The sequence below is a fragment of the Poecilia reticulata genome, chromosome 6, assembly GCF_904066995.2.
Source record: "Poecilia reticulata chromosome 6, P_reticulata-male-v2, whole genome shotgun sequence".
In the NCBI taxonomy this organism is placed as follows: Eukaryota; Metazoa; Chordata; class Actinopteri; order Cyprinodontiformes; family Poeciliidae; genus Poecilia; species Poecilia reticulata.
The window spans coordinates 20,031,735-20,055,832 of record NC_088835.1 but is presented as its reverse complement, the minus strand read 5'-3'; the positions used below and the strand labels follow the sequence as shown (position 1 = coordinate 20,055,832).

The 24,098-nt window shown below is 38.0% G+C and overlaps 1 protein-coding gene across 9 annotated transcripts in view; it reads right to left on the bottom strand.

Moving 5' to 3' along the window:
- shank3a (SH3 and multiple ankyrin repeat domains 3a) overlaps positions 1-24,098 on the bottom strand; it is a 195,761-nt gene that overhangs the window by 37,746 nt on the left and 133,917 nt on the right. For all 9 annotated transcript variants that reach the window (XR_014087898.1, XM_081608116.1, XM_081608115.1 and 6 more), the window contains one exon: positions 9,210-9,323. Coding sequence is in view for 8 of the 9 variants with exons in the window: in XM_081608116.1 (XP_081464242.1) it covers positions 9,210-9,323 (114 nt within the window). In the remaining variant the exon portion in view is untranslated. The remainder of the gene's footprint in view (positions 1-9,209; positions 9,324-24,098) is intronic.

Sequence of the window (24,098 nt, the reverse complement as noted above, 5' to 3'; positions counted from 1 at the left end):
AACTAGGGTTTAAACTAGGTTAAAAAAAAGCTACAATATGGGATGATGGTGGTGACGGCAGTAGGTGTTCTCCAGTTCGATTCCTGGTTCGCCTGTCTGCCCTTGTCGTTTGTGTCCTTGGGTAAAACACTTCACCTGTTGCCTGCTAGTGTTGGCGCAAAACTGCCCAAGGGCAGCTGTAGCAACAATCCAGTAGCTTGCCATCATCAGCGTGTGAAGTTGCCCTTTGAGATTTCAGTTTGATATATAAAGGACACTGTAAATAAAATGTATTATTATAATGCTTTAGCACACTACATAAGGCATAAGTATAGTCTCTAACTACTTTATTAGGCACACTTTGCTGGTGTGGGTTGGGTTCTACTTAAAAATACCTTAATTCTTGGTGGAATAGACTCAAGTGTCAGAAACAAGGGTCCATACTGACATCATAGCATGACTCACTTGCAAATCTCTTGGCCCACCTCATCCCAAAAGTGCTCCAGTAGTTTAAGATGATTTGAGATTTGTGGTGCATTATCCTTAAGGAAGCAGCCATCAGAAAAATAATGAACTGTAGTCAGGAAGGGATGAAAACAGAAAAGGTAGGATGGATCCATTACTCTGTGCAACAAAAACGTAACTGATTCACTATTTGAGTTAACAGGAAATTGAACAAGTGCACCTAATAAAATGGATGGTGAGAATAGCTGAAAATAACCTTAAGCAAAAATGCCTTTCATTAAACTCACATTTATGTGTTGTTTTATTGATCTGTTGTAATTTTTAAAATCTCAAATGTTGTGCTCTCTTTAGCTGCAGGCAGAAAATCATCACAATTAGCAGAAATAAAGGCTTTACACACGTCTATGTAATTAATCTTCTTAATGTTTCACTCAGTGAATTAAATTACTAAAATAAATGGACTTTTCAGTAAGCTCATGTCCTGGCCCAGCTAACGCATAACATTTCACTGAAATGCTAGCATGTTTGTTCGTTGTTTGAATATGACCTGTTGATTATGTGACCAATAACACGCAGTATTTCATTGGAGGTAATGTTACTGCATCTGGAGGAAAAACTACTGAAAGGAGACATTATTCCTCAGTGTTAGCCACAACCATCAAACACGTAACTCTAACTGTCTGTGACTAACGACGTGGCTGATTGCATTGTACTGTTTGTTGTATATTGCACCTCTGGTACTTTCTGGTACCCGTTTTTATTTTGTTTTGTTTTTGCTCTATTTTTATTTTTATTATTTTTGCATTATTTTGGGAAAAATAATTTCCCTGAAAGGATCAATAAAGTGATTCTGAATCTTTTCTTTGAAACAAGGAAAATTCATTGACTAGTGTTTTGGCGGCTCTTTGAAAACAGCTCTCTGAGGTAAAGCATCCACAAAAGTAACTCCTTGAATTGGATTCAGGTGGCATATAATCATAAAAAGTAAACCAAAAATATATATTTAAATTTAGTCCAGGAATAATGGTATTTTAACGATGCCTTAATCTGAATCCGTGGTCCAATACTTTAGATATTCCTTTTTTAAATTTTATTTTCTGGTTTTAATAAGAGCTTCTCATTGCTAATTCGGTGGGACATTCTCATAAATGGTGGATGTGAGTCTTGCATATACATGGAAAATAAGAGCATCAGACTGTGAAATAGATGTATTTCAGTAGGGGGGAGGTCAGGTGAACACATCAATATTAAAAATATATTAAACATTAGCATTACTTTAGAATTACAACCAGCACTTCACCACAGTTAGAATATCTCCTACAATTATCAGAGTTGAAAATGGTGTTGTTATAGATAATTGCGCCTGTTAGGATCAGTCAGTTGAGAGGCGTGTTGGGGAAGTGAACTGTGAGCTCCAAGTTAGTGACTCTTCTCTTTTCAGACTTTCACATTTTACAAACTCCTTCAAAAAGACCGAGACACCGGCCCCATTCTGCCTCTGGCCACAAAAAAAATTTATGTTGCTTGACTGTCTAAAAATATGTTAGAAAATGTTCCTCTGATGTCATCATAACATCCTCGGCTCAAATAAAAAAATAAAAAGAACTGGCTGACAAGAGGCCTTCAATGTGATATTGAGCCAGAGAAATAAAGATAATGTTCAATTTCTTTCTGTTGTCTTCAGTGCCAACAACAGGAAAAGATATGCCCTTTGATGGCCTATAACATGATGAACAAACCACAATCAGCTCAGTAATATCACTGCGAAGAGCAAGAATGCATTCAACTGTGCATCCTTCTTAGATGCACTTACTTTTGCTCATAACTTTGGATTCCTGCTTACTAATGACACAAATTGCCAACACTTCACAGTCAAAAAAGATATGCAGATGCTCTCTATCCCACCAAAAGTCAGCATTTGGCATTTAGTTTCTACTGCTTATGCTGTCTATTCCCTTGGGTAGGAATGACCAAGCAGCTGTTTACCAACAGCATAAACTGTGTGCTTGATATATCGACTTCCCCTGAGTTAGTTGCTTTGCATCCAGTCACAGGGAGGACACTCATTGAATGAAACCCAACATCTTGAGCAGCACCCTGGAATGAAAATCTAATGTAAAAACATGCATTGTGTTTGCCTTTTTCCCAAAAGCAACTTGTTTTAATAAATCTGCAAAGACAGAGGGAAGTAATCTACATTTCAACCTTTTGTTGGAGATCATTAAGAGGCAACATTTCAAGACTAAGACTCATGATGCCAGTCATGCTACTAGCCATGATGATCATCAATTTAAGGAAGTAAACAGTTTCTCCCACCCATATTGCCTCATCTTCTTTATCACAACCTGGTACGCTACTACTGCCAAAGACAAGAGCAGGATGCATTGTATCTTTCATTTTGCAAGACATTTTTGCCCCCAGAACTCTGAAGTGTGCTGGAAAGATTCTTGCCAATCCATCTCACGTCACACATGGACTTTAATATCAAAGTCAACAGCTGATTTTTACAAAACAATAACAATTAAATGAACAAACAAACAAAAAACTGATTGCATAAATATTCACCCAGTTCAAATACTTCACAAATGGTGTTGCTGTGGTGGGTCTGGTTGCAGGAATAAAAACAAAGGTACATTCCCCTTGTTGAGTAGTTCACCTTGTTAAGTTAAAGCCACAACAGACCAAATCCAGCTTGGGTTTGAACATTTCCTCTACACAAGCTCAATTGGATATAAAAATAAAAATATCAATTAGGTTTCCACCAATGATGTGATTAAATCTAGAAAGAGAAGAGATCCTTGCTAATACTAAGTGTTAGCCACCGTGTGATCCCTTATGTAATCCAATTGCACAATTTCCCCATCACTCTTTTTTTTCCCTTGTTACCCTTCACCTCCTTCTTCACGTCAGTCTTTTCTGCTGCAGCAACACTGATGCTTAAGCATTCTAAGGGAGTGCAGACACACTCCAAAACTTCTTAATGGGCAGGCTAAAAATAGCTCAGGCTGGATCTGACTGGGCTGATTCAGGCAGCTGTGAGTCATTCAGTTGTGCTGCTATGTAAAGAGAGCGAAGGAACATAGCTAATATGCACAAAAAGAAAGAAAAAACAAAAAGTTTGCACATCTTAATAACCACTGTACAAGTCAGGAGAATCACAAATAGCGTAATGCTGAAAGACAGAGCTGCGATCCTTAGGGACATTCAACGCTGCGTGATGCCAAGGAAGACAAATTAAAGCTCATTCTATGGAAATCATGGATGCTGTTTAGCATAAGGGTGGCATATTTGTCTTGGGGGAGCTACACAGCATCATCTTGCTGAAAGACAGAAAGATGGGAAGGGTGGGGGCTGGACGGTTCTGCTGGAGGGCTGTGAGATCCCGACAGATTGTCGACAACAGATTAACAGTGCCATTGCAAAAAATGAGTGTCATCGCAATTAGTTTGCATCATTAGAAAAGGAAGAGCAGTTCACAGTCACATCATTATCCCCTTCATCGCTGCAAGTAAACATCCACTATTAACCCCAAGTAACAGGCCAGCAGCATGTGTGCATATGTGTATGGGAGAGTGAGCAGATGTTCAATGATTTTCTGCTATGTTATATGGGCATATGATATTTTTTAGCTAAAAAGCAACATTGTTTCACCTTAAGCATCTCATGGCCATGGCAAAGAACTTGAACACATATCAGCAGTTCGCCACTAAATGATTATTGTGCCATTCAATCGATAGTCGTTGCAGTTTTTAAAAAATCTTGTTCCTTCATCAGCCATGTTTTCTCTGTTTCTTTTCATTTTCTGTTGCCCTTGACTCGTCATCTTCCCCTGTCTGTCCCCTCGAGCACTAGCTGGAGGTGAACTGCTACTCGGAGGTAGCTCTGGCCGTGCAGAGAGAGAGGAGCAGAGTGGTGACAGATAACAACCAGGAGAACCGGTGATAGTTTAAACTACCTCTTTCATGTGGCCACCTGCTTCCTTTCTCTGTCTTTCTCATTTTCTGTCCCTCTGACTGAAACTGTCCTCCCCCTTTTTTGTCTCCCTCCGGTTCTTCCATCAGTGCTCTTTCAAACCTGGCAAAGGAGACGGAGGCAGAGGTAGATAAAGAAAGATACCACTTTCAGAGTCATGGCTCATGGTGATGTGCAGTGGTAGAGTGAAATTGGCCAATAGCAGGAAAGGGAGAGAGCACACTCAATAGTATTAAGGTTACTTAATTGTGGACTGGGTTGTCTTTCGTGCTTCGCTACGCTGAGACATATTGCCCTCGATGTCAGTAATGGCTCAATGGCTGCCTCCTGATAAACAAACCATGCGTGTTTATGTGTGTCCCAGTGAATATCTTACTGTGTTATCCTGAGTTGTACCGCGGCTGGATAGCTGCCGATGGATGTTAGGGCGGAGGATGAGATTTTAAATGCTTCAGTAGATTCAGAAATTATCAATTTGGTTAATGGCATAATGTAGTTCACTGGCTAGCTCATGTTTAATTATTACATGGGAATCTAAATACATTGACATTACCAAGAAGTATGCAGTACAGGCTACATTTTACATTTACCCCTTATGAATATATACTGCTCAAAAAAATAAAGGGAACACTTCAGTGTTCACTTAAATGTTAAAGTGTTCCCTTTATTTTTTGAGCAGTGTATATATATATATATATATATATATATATATATATATATATATATATATATATATTATTTTTTGAGAAATGGCGACTTACAAGTCTTGCCCCTAATGCAGGGTCCTTATTATCAAATAATTCTAAGAGTAAAAGCTTCCAGTGACATAATTTTAGGAAAATTCTCCATTTCTGGAATTCTACAATTTTTCTTACATACATTCACAAAGCACCTTATAGGCCCCAAGTCAGAGTAACGTGACAAAATGTTAGGAGTAGTGAGGAGGACTTTTATTGAGCCTAAGAGTGTCTTAAGCCGGGGCGATGGTGGAGAAACCGACATAAAGGAAATATAAGGTCTGTAAAATGGACAGAGCTGTGCCAACAGCAGGCATTGCTTCTCTGTCCTGTTTGTTTTTGCATCCTTTACTTCCCCATTTCATGTTGTACAAACTGTTGGCCACTGAGTAAAATAACTGGTCTCTTTGTCATGCCATATGTGCACCAGGGAATCACTAAGTCGAGGTAAATACAGGTATTGGAATCTGTGACAAACGTAAAAAAATAAGCTATGGTTTAGTTCAACTCAATTCAAAATCAGATACTTAATTGTTGCAGAAAATAAACTTGATAGATGATACTGATTTATTGATCCCAAAGGGAAATTAAATATTGTTGTAACTCATTAATTCAAATTCTTAAGTTAAGATTTGCTTCCATCACATTTATGCTAAAGGAATTGCTGAGGTAACAATGGCACTGATGACTTTGTCAAAAAGACATAACATAAAAGAAAAATAATAAAAGCATAAGACACTCAAATTTAAGGTTTAGATATTTTTTCCAGGCGAGATTATCCTTCTGCAATAAGAGATTTCTTTATTTTAAAGGTTTTTGCACAATAACAATTATTATTCATCGAGCTTGAATTTTCTTTAAGTATGAACCCATGTAAATGTAGGCTACCCAACACAAATTACAAACCATATCGGCTGCAGAGGACATTTGTTGGATCCACTTCAGACTGCTCACAGCACAACATGACAACAATCCGCTCAACATTACAGAAAACCCCCCAAAAATGTCACGATAGGATGGATATATTGAGGTTGAGGATCATTTTTGATCCCTTAAAAAACTAGATCTCAAAGAGTTCCATTTTTCAGGATTTATGAGTGAGTGGACTTTAATATCGCCCCATCTCCCATCATGCCTCCTTCCTTCTCTCTCTTCTTCTTTCTAACTGAAAGACATGCTCAACCATCTCTGCTTCCCTGTCTCTTGGAGTATACTCCACCATCCGTCTCTCTGGCTATCTGGCCCCTTTCTTTCCAACCTTTCCCTATCTTTTTCTCACAATGCATTTAAATCGGGTATTTAGGGATTCCGGCTGTTCTCCCCTCTTTACACCTGCTCTGAAGTAACCTCAATCCCTCAACAACGCTTTTAACCAAGAAAATGCCCCAGCTGCTCCAGAAATAGGCCCAAGGAGGCGTCTGCCAAATCACACAAGGAAGCGGGTGATATTTATGATCTGAACAAAAAGTCCCTGTCCCATTACTAAATGTAGTTTTTTGCTGCACTGCTAAACTACCTCACAAGGTGGCCAACTGGTCTCCATGATGCCTCCTTATGAGACTCAGTGGAGTTTATTGCTGCACATGTTGCTGCCCTGGAGAACGCACCAAACAAAATGTGCCATCTGTTAGTTAAATGGCTGTCCAAACCAAAATGTGGTCACATTAATCTGATGTACTCCCAGTTGTTTACTAGTTGCAATGTTTACATTGATCTCTGCTGCAGTAGCATGGATGATTTGGTAAGAAAAATAGCCTGGATGCTAAAAGTCGCCAGGCTTTGTTGTTCTAACTTGCTGGTGATAGTATATGGCATCCATTTTAAAATTTGGATTGTTTCTTTTCTGATTAGAGGATCTTGCATCAAAATGACATTAAGAACTATGTCTTTGAATTTACAAGCAAAAAGAAGAAAAGGTGATAAGTAAGAAATGTATCAATGCAAAATATATTTGGCCTCAAACAATGAATAAAAGATGGAAGGAATTTAAAAGGAAAACAAAGCAGAACATCTCCCTGAAGGTGGAATCTGTGACTCTTCTTTGAGTACAAGTCCCAATCTACACCTGCTTTTATCAGAAGTGACAACTGGAAATAATCTTGAAGTGATAACAGTTTAAACCAAAAGTGTCCCTTACAGCACAATGTTTATGTTTTGCATGTTATGCAAAATTTAATTCCAAATAATTTTAATCTAATTATGTTGCTTTTTTTTCATTTTTCATTTTTTTTTTTTTTTACATTTAATTATTATTTTTTAACATGATGTTCTTTATTTGTGTTTGTGCTGCCCCACTGAGCCCTCAAATTGCCCCTTGGAAACAAATAAAGTTTTACTGAATTGAATTAACTAAGTTTTACAAACAAAAGCATTTAGTAGAAGAAGTATAGGAAGTAATTTAGGATCTTATTCTGTTTCATACGTTTTACTAGAGCATTGCGTTTGTAGCTTCAGGATCAAATGTTTTAATAATAGTTACTGATCTAACGCCACGCAGAAAAAGACTGAAATATAAAATTAGGCTTTGTTTTAGTGTCTTTGTGCAGTAGAAGCAGTATCCTTCTCACGCTGCCTGGCACCAATGTCTTTGGCTGGCACCTGTGTATTTTGCGCAGCCTGATAACAGGAGGATGAGAGCGTGCATCGGGCTGATAACAGCTGGCATCGAGTGGTAGATTGGTTGTGTTTCTTAGAAGGCTTTTTACAAAGCAAGGATGTGCAACTATGGTTGGAGAAACTGGAGGAGTGTTTCTTCTGCTGTCTCATCTGTGAACCTATAGGTTGAGGAATAAAGGAGATCTTTCTTGTTGCTGCACTGGCTTCCTTTTTTGTAAAAAATGAACAATACTGTATTTACATAGACATGTGTACCAGGACAACTTTTTAACCTTTCATGGTCCCTTAAAATTGTATATTTTTCTTTAATTTTGCATAATTTGGGCTGTTTTTATGAAAATTTCACAACATTTGGCCAAGATTGGTATTTTCAGTGAAAGTTTTCAGTTTTTCTATATTTGCTTTTACTTTACATATTTCATTACTAAATCAAGCAGTCTGTTGCCCTTTGGCCTTTTCTTCTGCATCTCAGTTTCTTTCTAATTATGTGCGGAAAATACACTACCAAAATACTACTACTAAAATTAAGACCAGCTTTTATTTGTCCCCTGAATAAAAACCCTTTTGGAAATCCGTTCAAAATGTTTAATTTTTTTATGTTTCAGTGGGGAAGGGTATCTATTTTCTAATGCAATGTAAATTCACAAAGTGCATGTATGAAGAAAACAAACTATCCAGTGAATAAAAAATTATAAGTATCAATGTTATTGCATATTTTTGAAACTCCCAGGCTTGGACATAAAAAAGAAAAAAAAAAAAAAAAAAAAAAAAAAATCCCATTTGGATTTTTGATTTCAAGTTAGGATTTCTGAGAATTATTGAATATTTACTGTATATGATGAGGACTAGCTTGGCATGAAAAGCTAAAGAAAAAATATATACCTTAGATATATCATTGATTTTACACAGGACGTCAAGTGATTGTTTAAAAAATTGTCTAAAAGATTGTTTAAATGTAACATTTTAAAAAGAGAAATCCTCAAAAAATAACAGATGAATAAAAAACTGAAAGAGTGCATAAAAATATTATGTTTTAGATAGCAGGATGTAACAGCTGAAAGGAAATTTCACTCAGAATGTATGCTGCTGCAAAATGTAGTTAATTAAAAACAGACAATTTCAAATGTTTGAGATGATCAAAGCAGTGATTACTGCTTAACATTACTGTCCAAATGCCTTTCAATTAACCCAAGGAGCTGACAACTACATTACCAAAATGGACTAAGCATCAAACACAGGTGACATATTAAATAAACAAAAAGAAAAGTGAAAATTTGTTTGGAGTAAGAGTTTCTGAAGGGCTTACAGTATATTGGAGAGAGCTAAGAAAACAAACACTGACTCAAAACATCACAGCAAGTCCAAAACATCTTGGACTGTTGTACAATGTGCACGATATGCACATTCATTTGTGCAAGGATGTGATTTATGATTTCTTACCAAGCCTTGGGTCATACTGTCTCATTTGAACTTCTTCCACACAGTCTGCCGGGAACCAGCCAGTTCTTCCTTTGACAGTGCCTTCCCAGAAACCTCCTTCACCTATACTTAGTACTGATGCAGAGAGAAAGAAAGGGGAATCATTACTACTTACACAGAAAACCAGGTTCACGTGAAATCACTGTGAGACTGCAGAGGCTGTGGAATGTTTTAACCAAAAGGCACACGCGGACGAAGAGCAGAGTGACATTAAGCATTTTACGAGCTTGTTTCATACAAAATACATCTGAAGGTGCAAAGACAACGGGGAAAACGACAGGGGAAAAAGTTTTCGTTTTGAAACTGCAGACATGATATTGATGAAAAGGGTGAAAGACACAAGCATAATTGTTGTTTGAACTCAATGGATTGATTACAGCATAGTAAGAGTGGGCTGCGGCTACCGACCCCCTGAATAATGCACTAAAAGTGACGAGATGCAGTTGAAAATGATCATCCTGATGTGGTTAAGCAAAATGCTACGTGGAGTTATTTTAAAACTGCTAACATTTCTAACTATCAGTTGCTTTTCAGTTGCTGCAATATTACATCTTTCACAAAATATAAGAATTTCTTACATACGTAAAATAATCTGACTATCCTACCAAGTCGTCTTTACTGTCTAAATCTCCTGTGTAGTAAACGTGATATAGTATGTGAGGGAGGAAATGTAAACATTTTACACACAAATGATATTTCATTAATAAAAACTCATAAATAAATGTGTTCACATTTTTTCCCCATTGATAATATGTTGTTTTAAAATAGAACACATTTATAAAAAGGGAGTCAGATATTTAAAAGAGGAAAAACCGTGAAAGAAAACTGTGTTTTTGAAAGAAGTCTGCAAAAGACACACGAGGGTGGGAACGAGAAGAGAGAGATGCCCCCCTAACTTCTCCCATGATAATTAGAGATGAATGTATAGTTGATATTGATCTTCCCTGCAGGGCTGAGCTAGCACGCTAATTTCTACAGCACTCATCTATTATCCCACCAAGCTAACAGACACACCCGCGTGCGTACACACATGCAGACTCCTCAGAGATCACCAGCTGTAACCGAGGCTTTGCCTGAGCGAACCCTTCTACACTGGTTGCTAGGATACGTCAGTACGATGTTGCAGCCGGCAGACAGCCCGCTAAATGATGTACTCTACTTCCTCCAACTATATTCCACTCTGGCATGGGGACATGTTATGGTGATGTAACCTGGGGCTCTATAAAAGACAGTCTGCTGAATGCTACTATGCTCCCCATTGACATTGTTACACAGTGTTTAAAACCCTTACAAGATTTCCTGAAGATCAATGTAGGTTCACATTTGATTTCATCTAAATCTTCCCCAGAGACATACATGAGGAGGCCAGCTCAAACCAGCTCTGTTACATGATAAAAGCTTAGATTATTATATTAAAGTATGATTTATCCAAGTTTCTCTTAGCTGTCACCATCTTCTGGGAAATAGTTATCAAACAGCTATTCGTTTTCTGAAGAAAATAAGTCAGTGCCTTACTTATATTTGCAGTAAAAAAAGGTAAACCAGAGATAAGGCTAATTATTTTAGTGAATCTCAACATCTGATTGCATGTTAACCATTTTATTTGATTAAAAAGCATCTAGTTACAAGAGCGAACGAGTGTATCAAAAGAGCAAATTGGAGTTTATTGATTCCCCAGAAGAATAAAACAAACAGTATACAGATGACCGAGTCCCCCTCTCTAGATTTCCCCTTAACGTAACTTTACCCTCCCTCTCACCTTAGTGGACCCGGCGACTCCATTTTTTCACGGTTAAACTTCTCATTTCTGTTTACTCCACACACCTTCTGTCCCCCGTCTCCTTCTCAGTGTTTCAAACGATTTCCCATTCACCGCCTTGTTCTCTCTCTTTGTCAGAAAGCCTGTCTATACTGCACAGAGGTCTCTGCAGCAGACAGGTGCCAGCTGTGCTCTCTGTTCCCCATTGGCAGGAATGAAAGAAAAGGTAAGACCTCAGATTGATCTTAAAAGCTGCCCTGGTTTAGTTCACTTACTTTCACATCCACCATTTTGTTTCAGGTCTTTGACACATGTGCCTCAGAACTTGTGTATCACTGAGCGTTGAGTGTTTTAGAAAGCTGGGAAATTGCACTACATTGTGTCGAAAAAGACCTGTGCAAAGTTGAAAAGTGAAGTTTAAAAGATAATGTTTTATAATTGACTTAACAAATGCATATCTGAAAAGTGTGTGGTGCAGTTTATTCACTTCCTCTCTACATCAATTTTTACAGCCGGTCAAAATGTTTTTAAGATTCCCGATTGTGTTTGGGTTTTAACTTTGTATGTCTGGCCCGTTGAATGGGCATCATTTTACAAATGGCAGCATTTTTAGGATCTCTGTCCTGCTGGATATTTTGTGACTAACAGCTTTTCTTCTAGGCTTGTCTCTCATATAGATTAGTGCCGCTCATGGTGGCAGTATGTTAGACTACCTCTGTTACACTAGTTCTTATTTGTTCATGTTTGGTCACTTATTCCCTCTGGCTTTGCATGCTGTGCAGCTGGAGTTATTACTGTCATCACATTTTAGCTTTTGGACAGATTATGTGATGTGTAACTGTTTAACTTGGATCTGATCTGTTTTTAAACAATGTTACTCTTCTATAAAACAAATTTCTGTGGAAAATCAAGGTTAATTTCCCAGCTTGAGTTGTGCCTCTCAGGCTCCTCCAGTTTATGCATGGGCCTTTTGGCTTTATTCAGTTCCCCTTTGAATACATTGGTTCTGATAAAATGTGAAAAATAACAATTACAAATAAATCTGGTTCATATGAACAGCATTCAGAAGCCTGACGGTGTCATATTTATTTGTTCAAATTAAAATTTTAGCCATAATGACCAGTATTTGCTGGGAAAATAAAGAACATTTTCAAGCTTGGAAACAGTAACCCAAATGTAAAATATAGGGGGTGGCAGCATCATATTGGGCGTGGAACTTCACAAAATCAATGGTATCTTGAGGAAAGAACATTGAAAGAAAATATTGAAACAAGATTTCAAGGCACCAACTAGGAAGTTAAAGCTAGAGAAAAATTGGGTTTTCCAAATGGACAATAACCCTAATTATACTGCCAAATTGCTTCCACAGGGGAAATCAATGCCCTAAAGTGGCCATCACAAAGTCCTTTTCTACTGTAGATACATATTTGCAAGTAAGTTTTCCCTACAATCTGGAAAAGTACAAAAAAAACCTCTTTTTTTCTCTCTCAAAAAGGAAATTGTTTAAGACATATGTGAACTTCTACGTGGATATTCTATTTTTTTATTTTTTATTTACCCAAGTACACTTAGTGAAAAGAAACAAGACCAGGAAGACATTTTACTTTTTTTCCTCTGTTGCTAGAGTGCTTCGTTGCTTGCTAACATGATCATGAATCTTGGAAATCAGAGGTGAGATCAAAGGAGACAACACAGTTCTGTTTTCACAAAGCAGATTTGAAATATATTCGCCATGTTGCTGTTTATAACCAACCAGACAGCTTTGATAATGATAGTTGCACACAGAATTTATGAAAACCAGTATCGAAAATGTCTAAAGGGTTTTGGCAATGATCACACTGAACAATATGTCAAAAACATGCCAAGTATTTCCTGAATTAAACTCTAGGATTCATTAAATAAATTGGTTACATTAAAAAAAAAAAAGAGTCCTCCTTTTCTGTCAGGATTTTTCAGGGATTAGCTAAATTACAGTTCATTAATTCTGGCAATCAACACCTCAGCTGGACACATGCTTTCGCAGCACAGCCAGCCTCGGAGCCATAATCAACACCACAGGTCAACTAGAGAGAAGAAGGTCCCATTAATTGACACAAAGTCACACATGAACACACTATGCTGCACACTCAGACTGGGAATTCATCTAATCATGTTGCAGTCTGGACTCTCACATCCATGTAACCTTAGTTATAATGAATGGAGATTTTATTGCTTGTGAAGTTTGGTTTAATGCTTGAACACATTTATCGCTAAAAACCTCCACAACTTTTCACACACTGATGATGGTAAGCTATACTTTGTATAGCTACAGCTGTTCTGGGGAAGGCTGAAAAAAGACTAAGATACAGTCTGTGCCACTGGGCCCTTTGACCACCACCAGCAGACAAGGTGGGCGAAGTGTCTTGCCCAGGTACACCACGACTGAGAAGGATGGGACAACTAGCAACCAACCGGCTAGCTGGACAAACTCCTACCTGCTGAGTCACTGTCATCCACAAGAAACATCCACATAACTTTCTGCAGCAAAGACCTAACAAAAAGCGGCTCCAACTGGATATTTACATATGCTGTACAAAAAAGCCACATTGTCCTTCAGTCATGCAACTAATATGGCTGAGGATCATTGTCCATTTAAAAGATACCATTTCACTCAAGCTTTTAAGTTCCTATTGAGATGTGGTTTCAATATTTCCATATCATCTGCTTTCCTTGTGATGTCATTTGTTTTGCGAAGTGCACCAGTTCCTCCTGCAGTAAAACACTCAAAAGATGATGCTGTAAGCTGCTTTGGAGTAGTGGCTTCTTCCTCTCTATTTAGCCTGTCAGCCCATGTGGGGATATTTCACAAATAATACATTCCTACAATCTGCAAACAACGTCTTCACAAGGTCTTTTCCTTTTGTTCTGGAGTTGATACATAGCTGTGCCTTTAGTTATTCAAATGCTATAAATTTACCAATTACAAGTTTGCAATGTCTGTACAGGATCATCAGGGCTATTTGAAAGGCATTGAATACTAAGACAAGGTACGGGTAAAGGAAATAAACTTTTTAACCATTCTGGAATTTAGCAAATGTAAATAACTTTATTGTCCTGACTTGTGTAAAACCGGAAATTCAGATTTAATGCCAGACAGTGAAAACATTATCTGTCTTTTTATACAAGGCATGGGAATATTTGTTGTTTATTGACTAACTGACAACAGAAGCAGTTGGCTTAAGTTTAGAGAAAACTACCATCTGCTCACCTCAGCCAAACATATCAAGGTTGCTTGAATGCGCTTGATGATGCAGATAAATAAACCACACATACTGGTGAAACAGCCAAGCATTTCTGAAGGTAGAACAAGCAAACCTGCACCAGCCAAGACAATCTGATCTCATTCCAGGCTAACCCCGTCCAGCTCCCTCAGGAGAAATTTAAAAGCAAAAGGATCTACAGACATAACTACAGACAGACGCAGGAAAGCCCTGGCACAGCATCACAAAGAGGAAACCAATTCTTTAGTGATGTCTGTTTAGTGAGAAAGTAACCCTCAGAGGACTTCAGGAAAAGCAACATAATTTATTTATTTTTTTGAAAATACTAAAACCTTCCTCTATTGTTGGTTTTTGTGTAGAGCATCAATTCAGCAAAACCATACATCTATCTCGTACACACACACACACACACACACACACACACACACACACACACACACACACACACACACACACACACACACACACACACACACACACAGGCTTCCTTTTTGTACGCACACACAAATTGAAACATGATCTTGTATGAGAGTAATGTTGTTGGGTTATGCTGTTTTATGTAAGTGTAATATGATTTTATGGCAAAACACTGTTCTGTCTGACTGCATGTTCCCATTTTTTGATTGTTTAACGTCTCACTGGGATGCCAGTGGAAACAATGAAAAGACGAACCACAAAGCACGATTAGAAAACACGGTATCATTAGAGAGGGCCTCGGGGAGTGAGACACACAGAAAGAGGCACCGACAAAGAGCGATGACAGAAAGCAGGATGCAGACAGAAACTTACAAAAGGGAACAGCAATCGTTGAACAGACAAGTACTTATTTATGAGTTATCAAGAAATCTGCCGTACAGTATTGTTCTATCTGTGCCTCGTGCTTCTTCATCTTGCCCTTGGTTAAGGCAGTCACGACTCCTGGTTTAAAAATAGCATCAGTGAGGATGCAGAGCTATTTATACTCTTCACACGCCCTGCCTGCACGCTTCAATGCACCCCTGTGCCCGCGCGCGCGTGCGTGTGTGTATGTGTATGTGTGTTTTTTGGCAGCGCATGTCAGAGGAGTGAATGAACTCTTTGATTCTCTCTCTACTTTGTTCTAATGCTTTAACCTTAGTCATTTATAGTCATTCATATGGTGTTTTTTGTCTTTTCCATTTAGATTTTATTTATTTACACAGTAAAGGCAAGATAATGTCTTATGAAGGTAACTATAATCGATTAAAAAATAACGAGAACTACAAACAAACTTAATGTGGAAAACTTTGCAGAACGATGTTATTCCATCACAACAGTGGATGCATTAAAGTTTTGTTTTTGCCTGTAGACACAAAAACATGAAGGGTACATCTGAATTGATGTACCCTTCATTTTTTTGACTCACTACCAAAAATTGGTGCTAACGGCATTTGGCCCGTCAAAAAGGCTGCACTGAATTTGTCAGACATAAAAACAATAAATTTTTATTTCCACAAGATAAAGGGATAGGATATATTCAGCTTGAAGTTAATGCAGTCAAACACACAACATGTGATGTACCTGTTAAAGTTTCAAAGACGTTGTGTTCTTTTTTGATTAAGGGGACGTGAGTCGACTGATTCCTCTGCGGTATTTATTAGGAACATTAGAACAGGGGCTACAGGTTTGAGCAAGGGCCAGTCGTAGGCCGGAAAAGGTAATGTTCTAACATCCAGATCTTAGTTGTGTACCTTAGAAGGACATCAAACAAGATAAAAATGCATCTACTGTATCTAAACTACTGACTTGCAGCTGATTTTCTGTGTATTTCTGTTCTCTTAGACCAGGGGTGCCCAAAGTCGGTTCTCGAGGGCCGGCATCCTGCATGTTTTAGTTCCCTCCCTGGTGGTTGTTACAACCTTTTCAGCTTGTCAATTTTCCTCTTGGGGCTTCTAACGAGCCATCATTTGATCGAGGTGAGTTAAATCAGGGAGATAACTAAAACATGAAGAATGCCTCCCCTTGAGGACCAACTTTGGGCACCCCTGTCTTAGACTTAGATAAGAATTAATAACCCTCTCATTTTTCTACCTTATCACATAGTATCTCCAAAATAGCTTTATTGAGGAAATGGTACCATACGATTAATACATGTCAGCAGAAGTATATTAAGCGTTACCTGGCACTTAAAGGAGGCGTTTCTGAAACACCTAATGTTGCCAAGCAAACTCTTGTTGACACACAGTTAATAAATGTCCCTTCAAATTTTAAAAATGACTACAGTGATGCTGCATTAGTTTGACTATTTCTGAGCATGAAGTTACTGAACTGTTTCTTTTTATTTTTAGTAGTCACACATTTTTAGCATTTTCACACTCTGAGACGTCTAAATAAAATGAAGCAACTTGATTCTCACAGTCATATTTCACACATTTATTGTGCAAACAAAACAGTAAGGCTCATGGGTATGGAAAGCCAATTTGGAAAACGGTCACATGTTTATTAGTTCCACGTTGCATTGAACAAAGAGCCAACCTAGCGTTTATTTAATGCCACTGCATGTCCAATAAATGCCACCAAAGGCTTAAGAAGCACCACCTGCTGTTGATGAAAAACAGAACTTGGTGGTAAACAGAAAGGAACTCCACGCTCTGATTTTGTCAGCCAGTAAACCAGGCTCATTTTAAGAAAAACATATCTTTGTATTAAGGGTCAAAGCAGATAAAATAAGTTTATAACATGCATATATATATATATATATATATATATATATATATATATATATATATATATATATATATATATATATATATATATATATATATCACACACACACACACGCACACGCATGTGTGTGAAGGTGAGTGAGAGCACTCCAATAAGCAGAGTGCAGCAGTTATTAGGTGTGGATCCCTGCAGTCTTTATTAAAGTTCAGTTCAATGTGGTGTAATAGACAGACACAAAACATAACACAATCAGAGACACGCTAGCATTAGCTCCCAAAAACGCACACGATGCACATGGGATATCAGCCATTTACAGCAGTAAACTCATACTGGTTACTGCATCCAAAATATAAGTGGAGGAATAGCAGCTGGGGAAAAGAGAAGGCACTTGTTGAGAGGAGATAGGGCATTGTGTGTCAAAAGAAGTTAACATTGAAAACAAATACAAGTAAGGGCAAAACGGGGGAAGGAAATTTGAGTTTAATGAAAAAATGAATGTGAGCACAGGAGAAAGGGAACAGAGGTGACAAGCAATTAAGAAGGTGATGTGGAAAGGTGCAAGCGAACTCGAGAGAACACACAAGGCTGAATAAAGCACAGAGCCAATAAATACAGAAAAGGGTTGGTCACTCTGCTCTGAATCAAAGGTATACGAGGGATTTCTGCGTGCTCATCTCACAGGACTTCCTTAGCTTAGAAGAGGGTGAGGGAGTGGTGCAGTCTGGCTCATCAGTATTCCACAGAGAGAGCGTCAGATGGGATAAAAAAAAGGAGAAATCCTAAAGACTACCAATTTAAGAAAGTACACCAAGTACGGGAAGAACAAGAAAAGCTTTTGTGAATGACATGCGAATCAGAGGAAATAGCAGAACAAAGAACAAGGAAGAAGATGACTGAAAAAAGAAAAGAGCAGAGGGCGGGAGTCTTGTAAATTATAGTGGGAGGAGGAGGAAGACAAGAGGGAGGAAAACTCCAAGGCTGACTCAGAGGGATCCCTCTTCACTTCTCATCTCATCTCCTCCCCTCTTGCATCCCTTACAGGCCTGAAGAGAGCTGCATGACAAGGCTCTTCTTTCCCTCTCATTTCCCTTTCATTTTATCTTCTGCTTCCCTTCCTTCTATCAACCTATCAGGGAAAACAAAATCATTAAAAGCCTGCCTCTGCTTGAACAGAAAAAAATGTGGAAATGATGTAGCATGACAGAAAAATCTGATCACCAGTTTCATAAAATTGCAGCTATGGTTTGAATCTACCAACTATTTGGCTACTATTAGATTAGGCTTCAGACGGCGTATGTAAAACATGGCCCTACATGACTTAGCAACAAAAATGACAAGTCCGCTTCTGAAATAGATTAACAGCAGTGTTAAGAGAAGATCTTGTATATTTTTAGGTTTTAGAAAAATATATTTGCATCCACGTCTTTTTATTATCAGTTAAGAAAATATGACATTCCATCCTTGGCTGCACTGCAACCGACTACTAAACACGTAACGTGCTCTTAGTGCTTCAAAAACTGTATATCCAAAATCAGTCCTAAATTAAATTATATTTTTACCTGAATTGTTAGTCTGTGGAAGTGAATTTGACAAGGCAGACCATTATGCAGACATATGTAATGGCATAGGGGCTGCACAGTGGCGCAGTTGGTAGAGCTGTTGTCTTGCAGCAAGAAGGTTCTGGGTTCAATTCCCGGCCTGGGGTCTTTCTGCATGGAGTTTGCATGTTCTCCCTGTGCATGCGTGGGTTTTCTCTGGATACTCCGGTTTCCTCCCACAATCCAAAAACATGACTGTCAGGTTAATTGGCCTCTCTAAATTGTCCCTAGGTGTGAGAGTGTGTGTGCATGGTTGTTTGTCCTGTGTGTCTCTGTATTGCCCTGCGACAGACTGGCGACCTGTCCGGGGTGTACCCCGCCTCTCGCCCGGAACGTTAGCTGGAGATGGGCACCAGCAACCTTCCCAACCCCACTGAGGGACAAGGGTGAAAGAAAATGGATTAATGGATGGATGGATAATGGCATATGTTGTTTGGATCATCCTCCGATTTGAAAAATGAAGGGATCGGAATGACAATTTTATCTTAATATTTAAAAGCTGAAATTCCCACACATTTCTTTTATCCGGATTTGTCCTGCAGCTGACTACTTGTTGACATTTTGCAATGCTGGTCTGGAACATAATTCAAATGATGCATCTAGTGATTTAAGTATAAAATAGATGATTTTTTTAGTTGCTTCCCATTTTAGATCGAGTTAAAATAACTTACAACAGTTCTAAATATAGAAGTCCTGCAGTATTTACAATGTCTGGTGTTATTTCCTGTCGGTATTTCCTTTATATATAAAATGAAGCATGGTGTCATTTATTTAAATATCAGGGAAACTGTGGATAACATGCTCTGCAAAAAAAAGAGGTCAGGACACAGGGCTTTTCAAATTTGCTGAAAGCTACTCCATCTGACACCACCAGGCAAGACCATGACCTTTCTGTGCAGCTTTTCAAACCACTCACAGCGGCCACAAGTCTAACTGCACATGGCAGAAAAAGAGTCGGTACAGGTCAAACTGTGAATCACGTCGTACATGATAGAGAGGTTGTTAGCAGAAAGCATATCAGTGTTGCTGTTGAATATGCATTTCCATCAGTCAATAGCTGCTGTTTATGCCACAGCTATCCCGTTCATGTTTATTCATACACTGATTAACTCTGCGACTGCTGTTTCTGCTCTGCTTCTAATTACCATTTTGTGTGAGGCTACATCTCACTAAGTTAGAAATATGTACTGCGAGTGGATCTTTTAATTTCAGTAAGAGGCTAAATGTGGGATAATCCTGTCAAGCAGGGCACACCATATGGGAACGTTTGGAAAACAAGCAAGCTGGAAAAACGTGTCAAAAAAAGTAAAAGTGTAAGGAGAGGACAGGTGGTGTGGTCAGCATGGAGCAGGTAGGTGCGTGGGCAGGACTTTGCACCCTGCTGCTACTCTGATTGGACAGTAATGTCCTTGCCTAGAGCATGTGACCCTGTCCACTATCAACAACACACAAACACCTTGGGACATTGCAAATGACTAATGACAGAAACCTTTTCACAGACTGACATTAACATATTATAGCACATAAATAATTTTATGTGAACAAATATATCAGTGGTTGACTTTTTTTTTAGCATTTAGATGTTTAAACATGGTACATTAAGGTATGATGTGTAGTCTTTATATAACAGTGCTTTTGGTTAGTCTTGTTAATGAACTATGAGTCACTGTTTGTCCTGAAAAGGCATTTTCTGAGTTCTTCTTATGGTGGCATACCAGAGGAAACAGTTGCTGACTCATCCCAAACCTCAGGGCATAGAATGATTTTATGTATTTTGAAATGTATAATTTCTAATTTCAGCAAAGCTGATGTGCAATAGTGACCTGTCCCTGCTCAGTCTAGAGCAGGGACAGGTAGAGAAGCCTTTCCTGTCTGGGACATTAGTACACATCTTAGCATATGATGTTTACAATAAGATGATAGGACTAATAAAATAGTATTGTCATATTATTGTTATGACATGATAATACTTATTGCATTACATTTGGTCTTATCGTATTATGTTTGGTCTCTTCATAATGAATTGGTTTGTCTGTTTAGCTGGTTATAAGCTTGTCTTATTTCATAGAGTGCCAACGTTGTAGCCAAGGATCAGATTACACTCAGACTTGTAACCAAAACAATAACACAATGGTCTATGTCTCACAGCAAATTGTCAATATGGCAAACCTTCACGTTAACAGCTAAATTAGCAAGATACAAAATACAAACATATTAAAATATGGTTAGAAACACTTTTTGCCCTAAATTATTGCCTGGTGAGTTTTTAATTTCTTTAAAAACTACATATTGATTTAGAGAACAAAATGGTAATTGATATTTTACTATAAAAATATCTTCCTGCCCATCCTAGTACCAAATCTGTAAGTAAGTAATTGTTGTTGAAAAACCATCCTCTATAAAATAAAAAAATAAAAATAAAAAACCCACAGATACCAAAATGCAACATATATCTTTAGATATCCTTTTCATTAATGACAGCCAGTTAAAACAAATATTTTTGGCTGAACTGCAGGTAGAAAAGCATGCTTTTACTAAAATAGCAGAGGGCTTTAAATGAAGAATAATAAGGCAGAGCAGCATTTCTTCTAAGTGTGCCTCAGATATTCAGACAGCTGGTTGTTGAATACTTAAAGGCTGCAGTTTATCTAACTTGTGGGAGGCAATTACTTGTTTCATGTTATGCAAAGCCAGTCACACAAGCAGACATGTGCACACACACTTCCTGATGCAAACAACAATGGAGGGATGTTACTTCTTGCATATTAACAAAAAACACTGGAACACACCAAATGCTTCTCATGCCACTGCTGCATACAGATAAAGTACAATTAATTCGTCTCAGTCTCACTATAGGAAACTAAACATTAAATTTAGACTCCAACGCTTTGATCGGATGGTTTTACCTAAACTGATGCATAAAAAAGGTCAACACAAAAACAAAAAAGATCAATAAAATTGAGACAGAAAGCAGGCACCAAATGTCCTGTAGAATCAAATAGACATTTTCCTAAATTCACCAAAAGCAAAATTTGTTCAAATTACATCCCAAAACTGCAAAATACACTCAGTATCTGTTGCTTGGTAACTGTCAGATGCCTTTGCGTTCAGTATTAACAATAGCTATTTGTATTATGAAAATGAGAGAAACTCTATGAACTTTATCATTTGCATAGAGGCTAATGATCTTGTCCAAAACCCATTTAAAAACAATGTAAAAATACGATTCAATAACTTTTAAAGCTTTTTAAACAAAACAGGGAATGTTCTTCAAATAAAAGGTTTAACAGAGATTTTCCAGTTGATGTAGCAGTGTGCAGAGTGTCTGCTAAAGTTAATGCTTGACCTACTTTGCGTTAAGATCACAATAGGTCCTTCCACAACCCATTCAAAGTAGACCTTGAAACCACCCAATGGAAGCCACAAGTGGACATTTGGGTGTTTTTTGTTTCTATGGCTGGTCTAGGTGTCCTCTGTTACACATGGCAGTGTTAATATTCTGCACACACAGGGTGCGGCCAAACCCCATTAATCATGTTTGTGAATGTCTAATCTCAACATTACTTGCACTGGTTTCATTTTCATGGCTGTCTGCAAGATTTATAATGGCGTTTTGAGGGGGTATATGTGCTCTGGTGTGTGTGTGTAGGTGTGTGCATGTGTGTGCTTGCATGCGCTTGTGCACACTAGATGTAATACACTGTTACGGAAGCATGCTCTCAAATGTGTCACCTTGTTGAGGTGAAGAATGTCCCAAACTTGCACTTATTGCCTTTAGTGGGAAATGAGGAGAGTGGGACGCAGAATGTTGACACACATTTCTGTACCTTTTAATATCCTTTTTTGTATTTGCTTGAATTATGAGTTTCAACAAATGTATATGGATATGTATATATTAGTGGAACTATGTGTGCATGTGTGTGTTCAAGTGCGCAGATGCTTCCGTGCGCACAAGTGTAAAAAGAGCTTGACCTGGTTACCACCTGTTACCATGGAGATGGTAAGTGGCCTTTCAAGAGATGTCCAACAGGATGATGAGATCAGATTACATCGGTGAAGGGAAAGAGCGGTAACAAACACTGAAGTGAGTATGATAAGGAGCACAAATGGAGGATGTAAGGAGGCTTAGGGATGGACCTTGGAGGGCTACAAATGGAGTGCCCCAACAGGAATCCTAAACCACAAACCCACAATACACACTCTGTTTGACAAATGCTGCATACACACATGGAAACATCAGATGTCAGATTAAGAACAGAGAATGAAAACAAATGCTTGCTAGTTTTGTGGTCTGGCGGCTGTCAGGAAGTGCTGAACTACCAACTGCTCAATTACCTATGACTAGCAGGCTGCTTGGAGAGCTGGAAGTTGATGTAAATAGTGGACAGCAGGACTGTTTATGTAGCCAAAACTAGAGACAGCAACTGGTGACAAAAGAGAAGTCGATGGATAGTAACAGGTTGATGACTAAGCTGGGAACAATTCTTAAATCTGAGCAAGGAGCTGATGAAACATATCTTCAGACTCTAAAATGTTGATTTATCCACACATTTACATCTTATAAACAGCTTTTGAAACCTTTCTGGACTATTATTGGTTATAGTAAACTTTGTTTTACCTCAATCATACTGCAATTTGACAACCCAAAAAACTGACGAACCTGAGTAAAAAATTGTAATGTACAAGAAAGGATTTTAAGACACAGCTTATAATAGTGTTCAGAATTAATTTTCAACTTTTTCAGCCTTTAGAAAACAAAAGAAAAACGTCAAAGTTACCTTCATGGTTATTGGTAAAGTCAGTGTAATCATCAACGTCTTCAATGCATGAGGCGTGAGCTATAGGGCATGTAAATTAATTAATACATACTTGATAAAAACAAGCACACATAGCAGAGTAACACTGCAATGCTAAAGCTATAATAGCTACAGTATTTTACTTTAAATCACATTGTTCTGAAAAACATACACCTCTATCTTCTAGAGAGAATTTTATCAGGACAAATGATACATTTTGGACATTTAGTTGGTGATTGCTCCCTGCCAGTAGGGAAAAAAATTTATATAGAGGAAGTGTTTTCTTTTTCCCACCAGATACAATGAAAAACTTGCAGAGAGCAAAACCAACTTATGAAAACTAATATCTTATATAATGTAAAATACTACTACTAATAATAATACTAATCATTATCACAATCATCACCATTATCAGTGTAATCTGAAATATTAAAGGCTGACATTTAAGTGAGATAAGTTGCTACATTATTCTACTGTTATGTAAAATTATAGTGATTCAACACACAGGATTCAAACAAGAGGACACTGATCTACTCTATTTACCGTCGGAGTCCAGGCAGTCACTTTTTACTATAAGTAAATATATAAAAAAAGAACAAATGAATGTATAAAACAGAATTACTGTGTATGTAATACAGCTAATATAGTGTCTCTATATGCCAATGAATCATTCTCACTCAAGAGCAAACAGTATTCTGTACATGAACTGGTCGCCAGGCTTTCACTTTAAAGTGCACTAACTATAGTTGAAA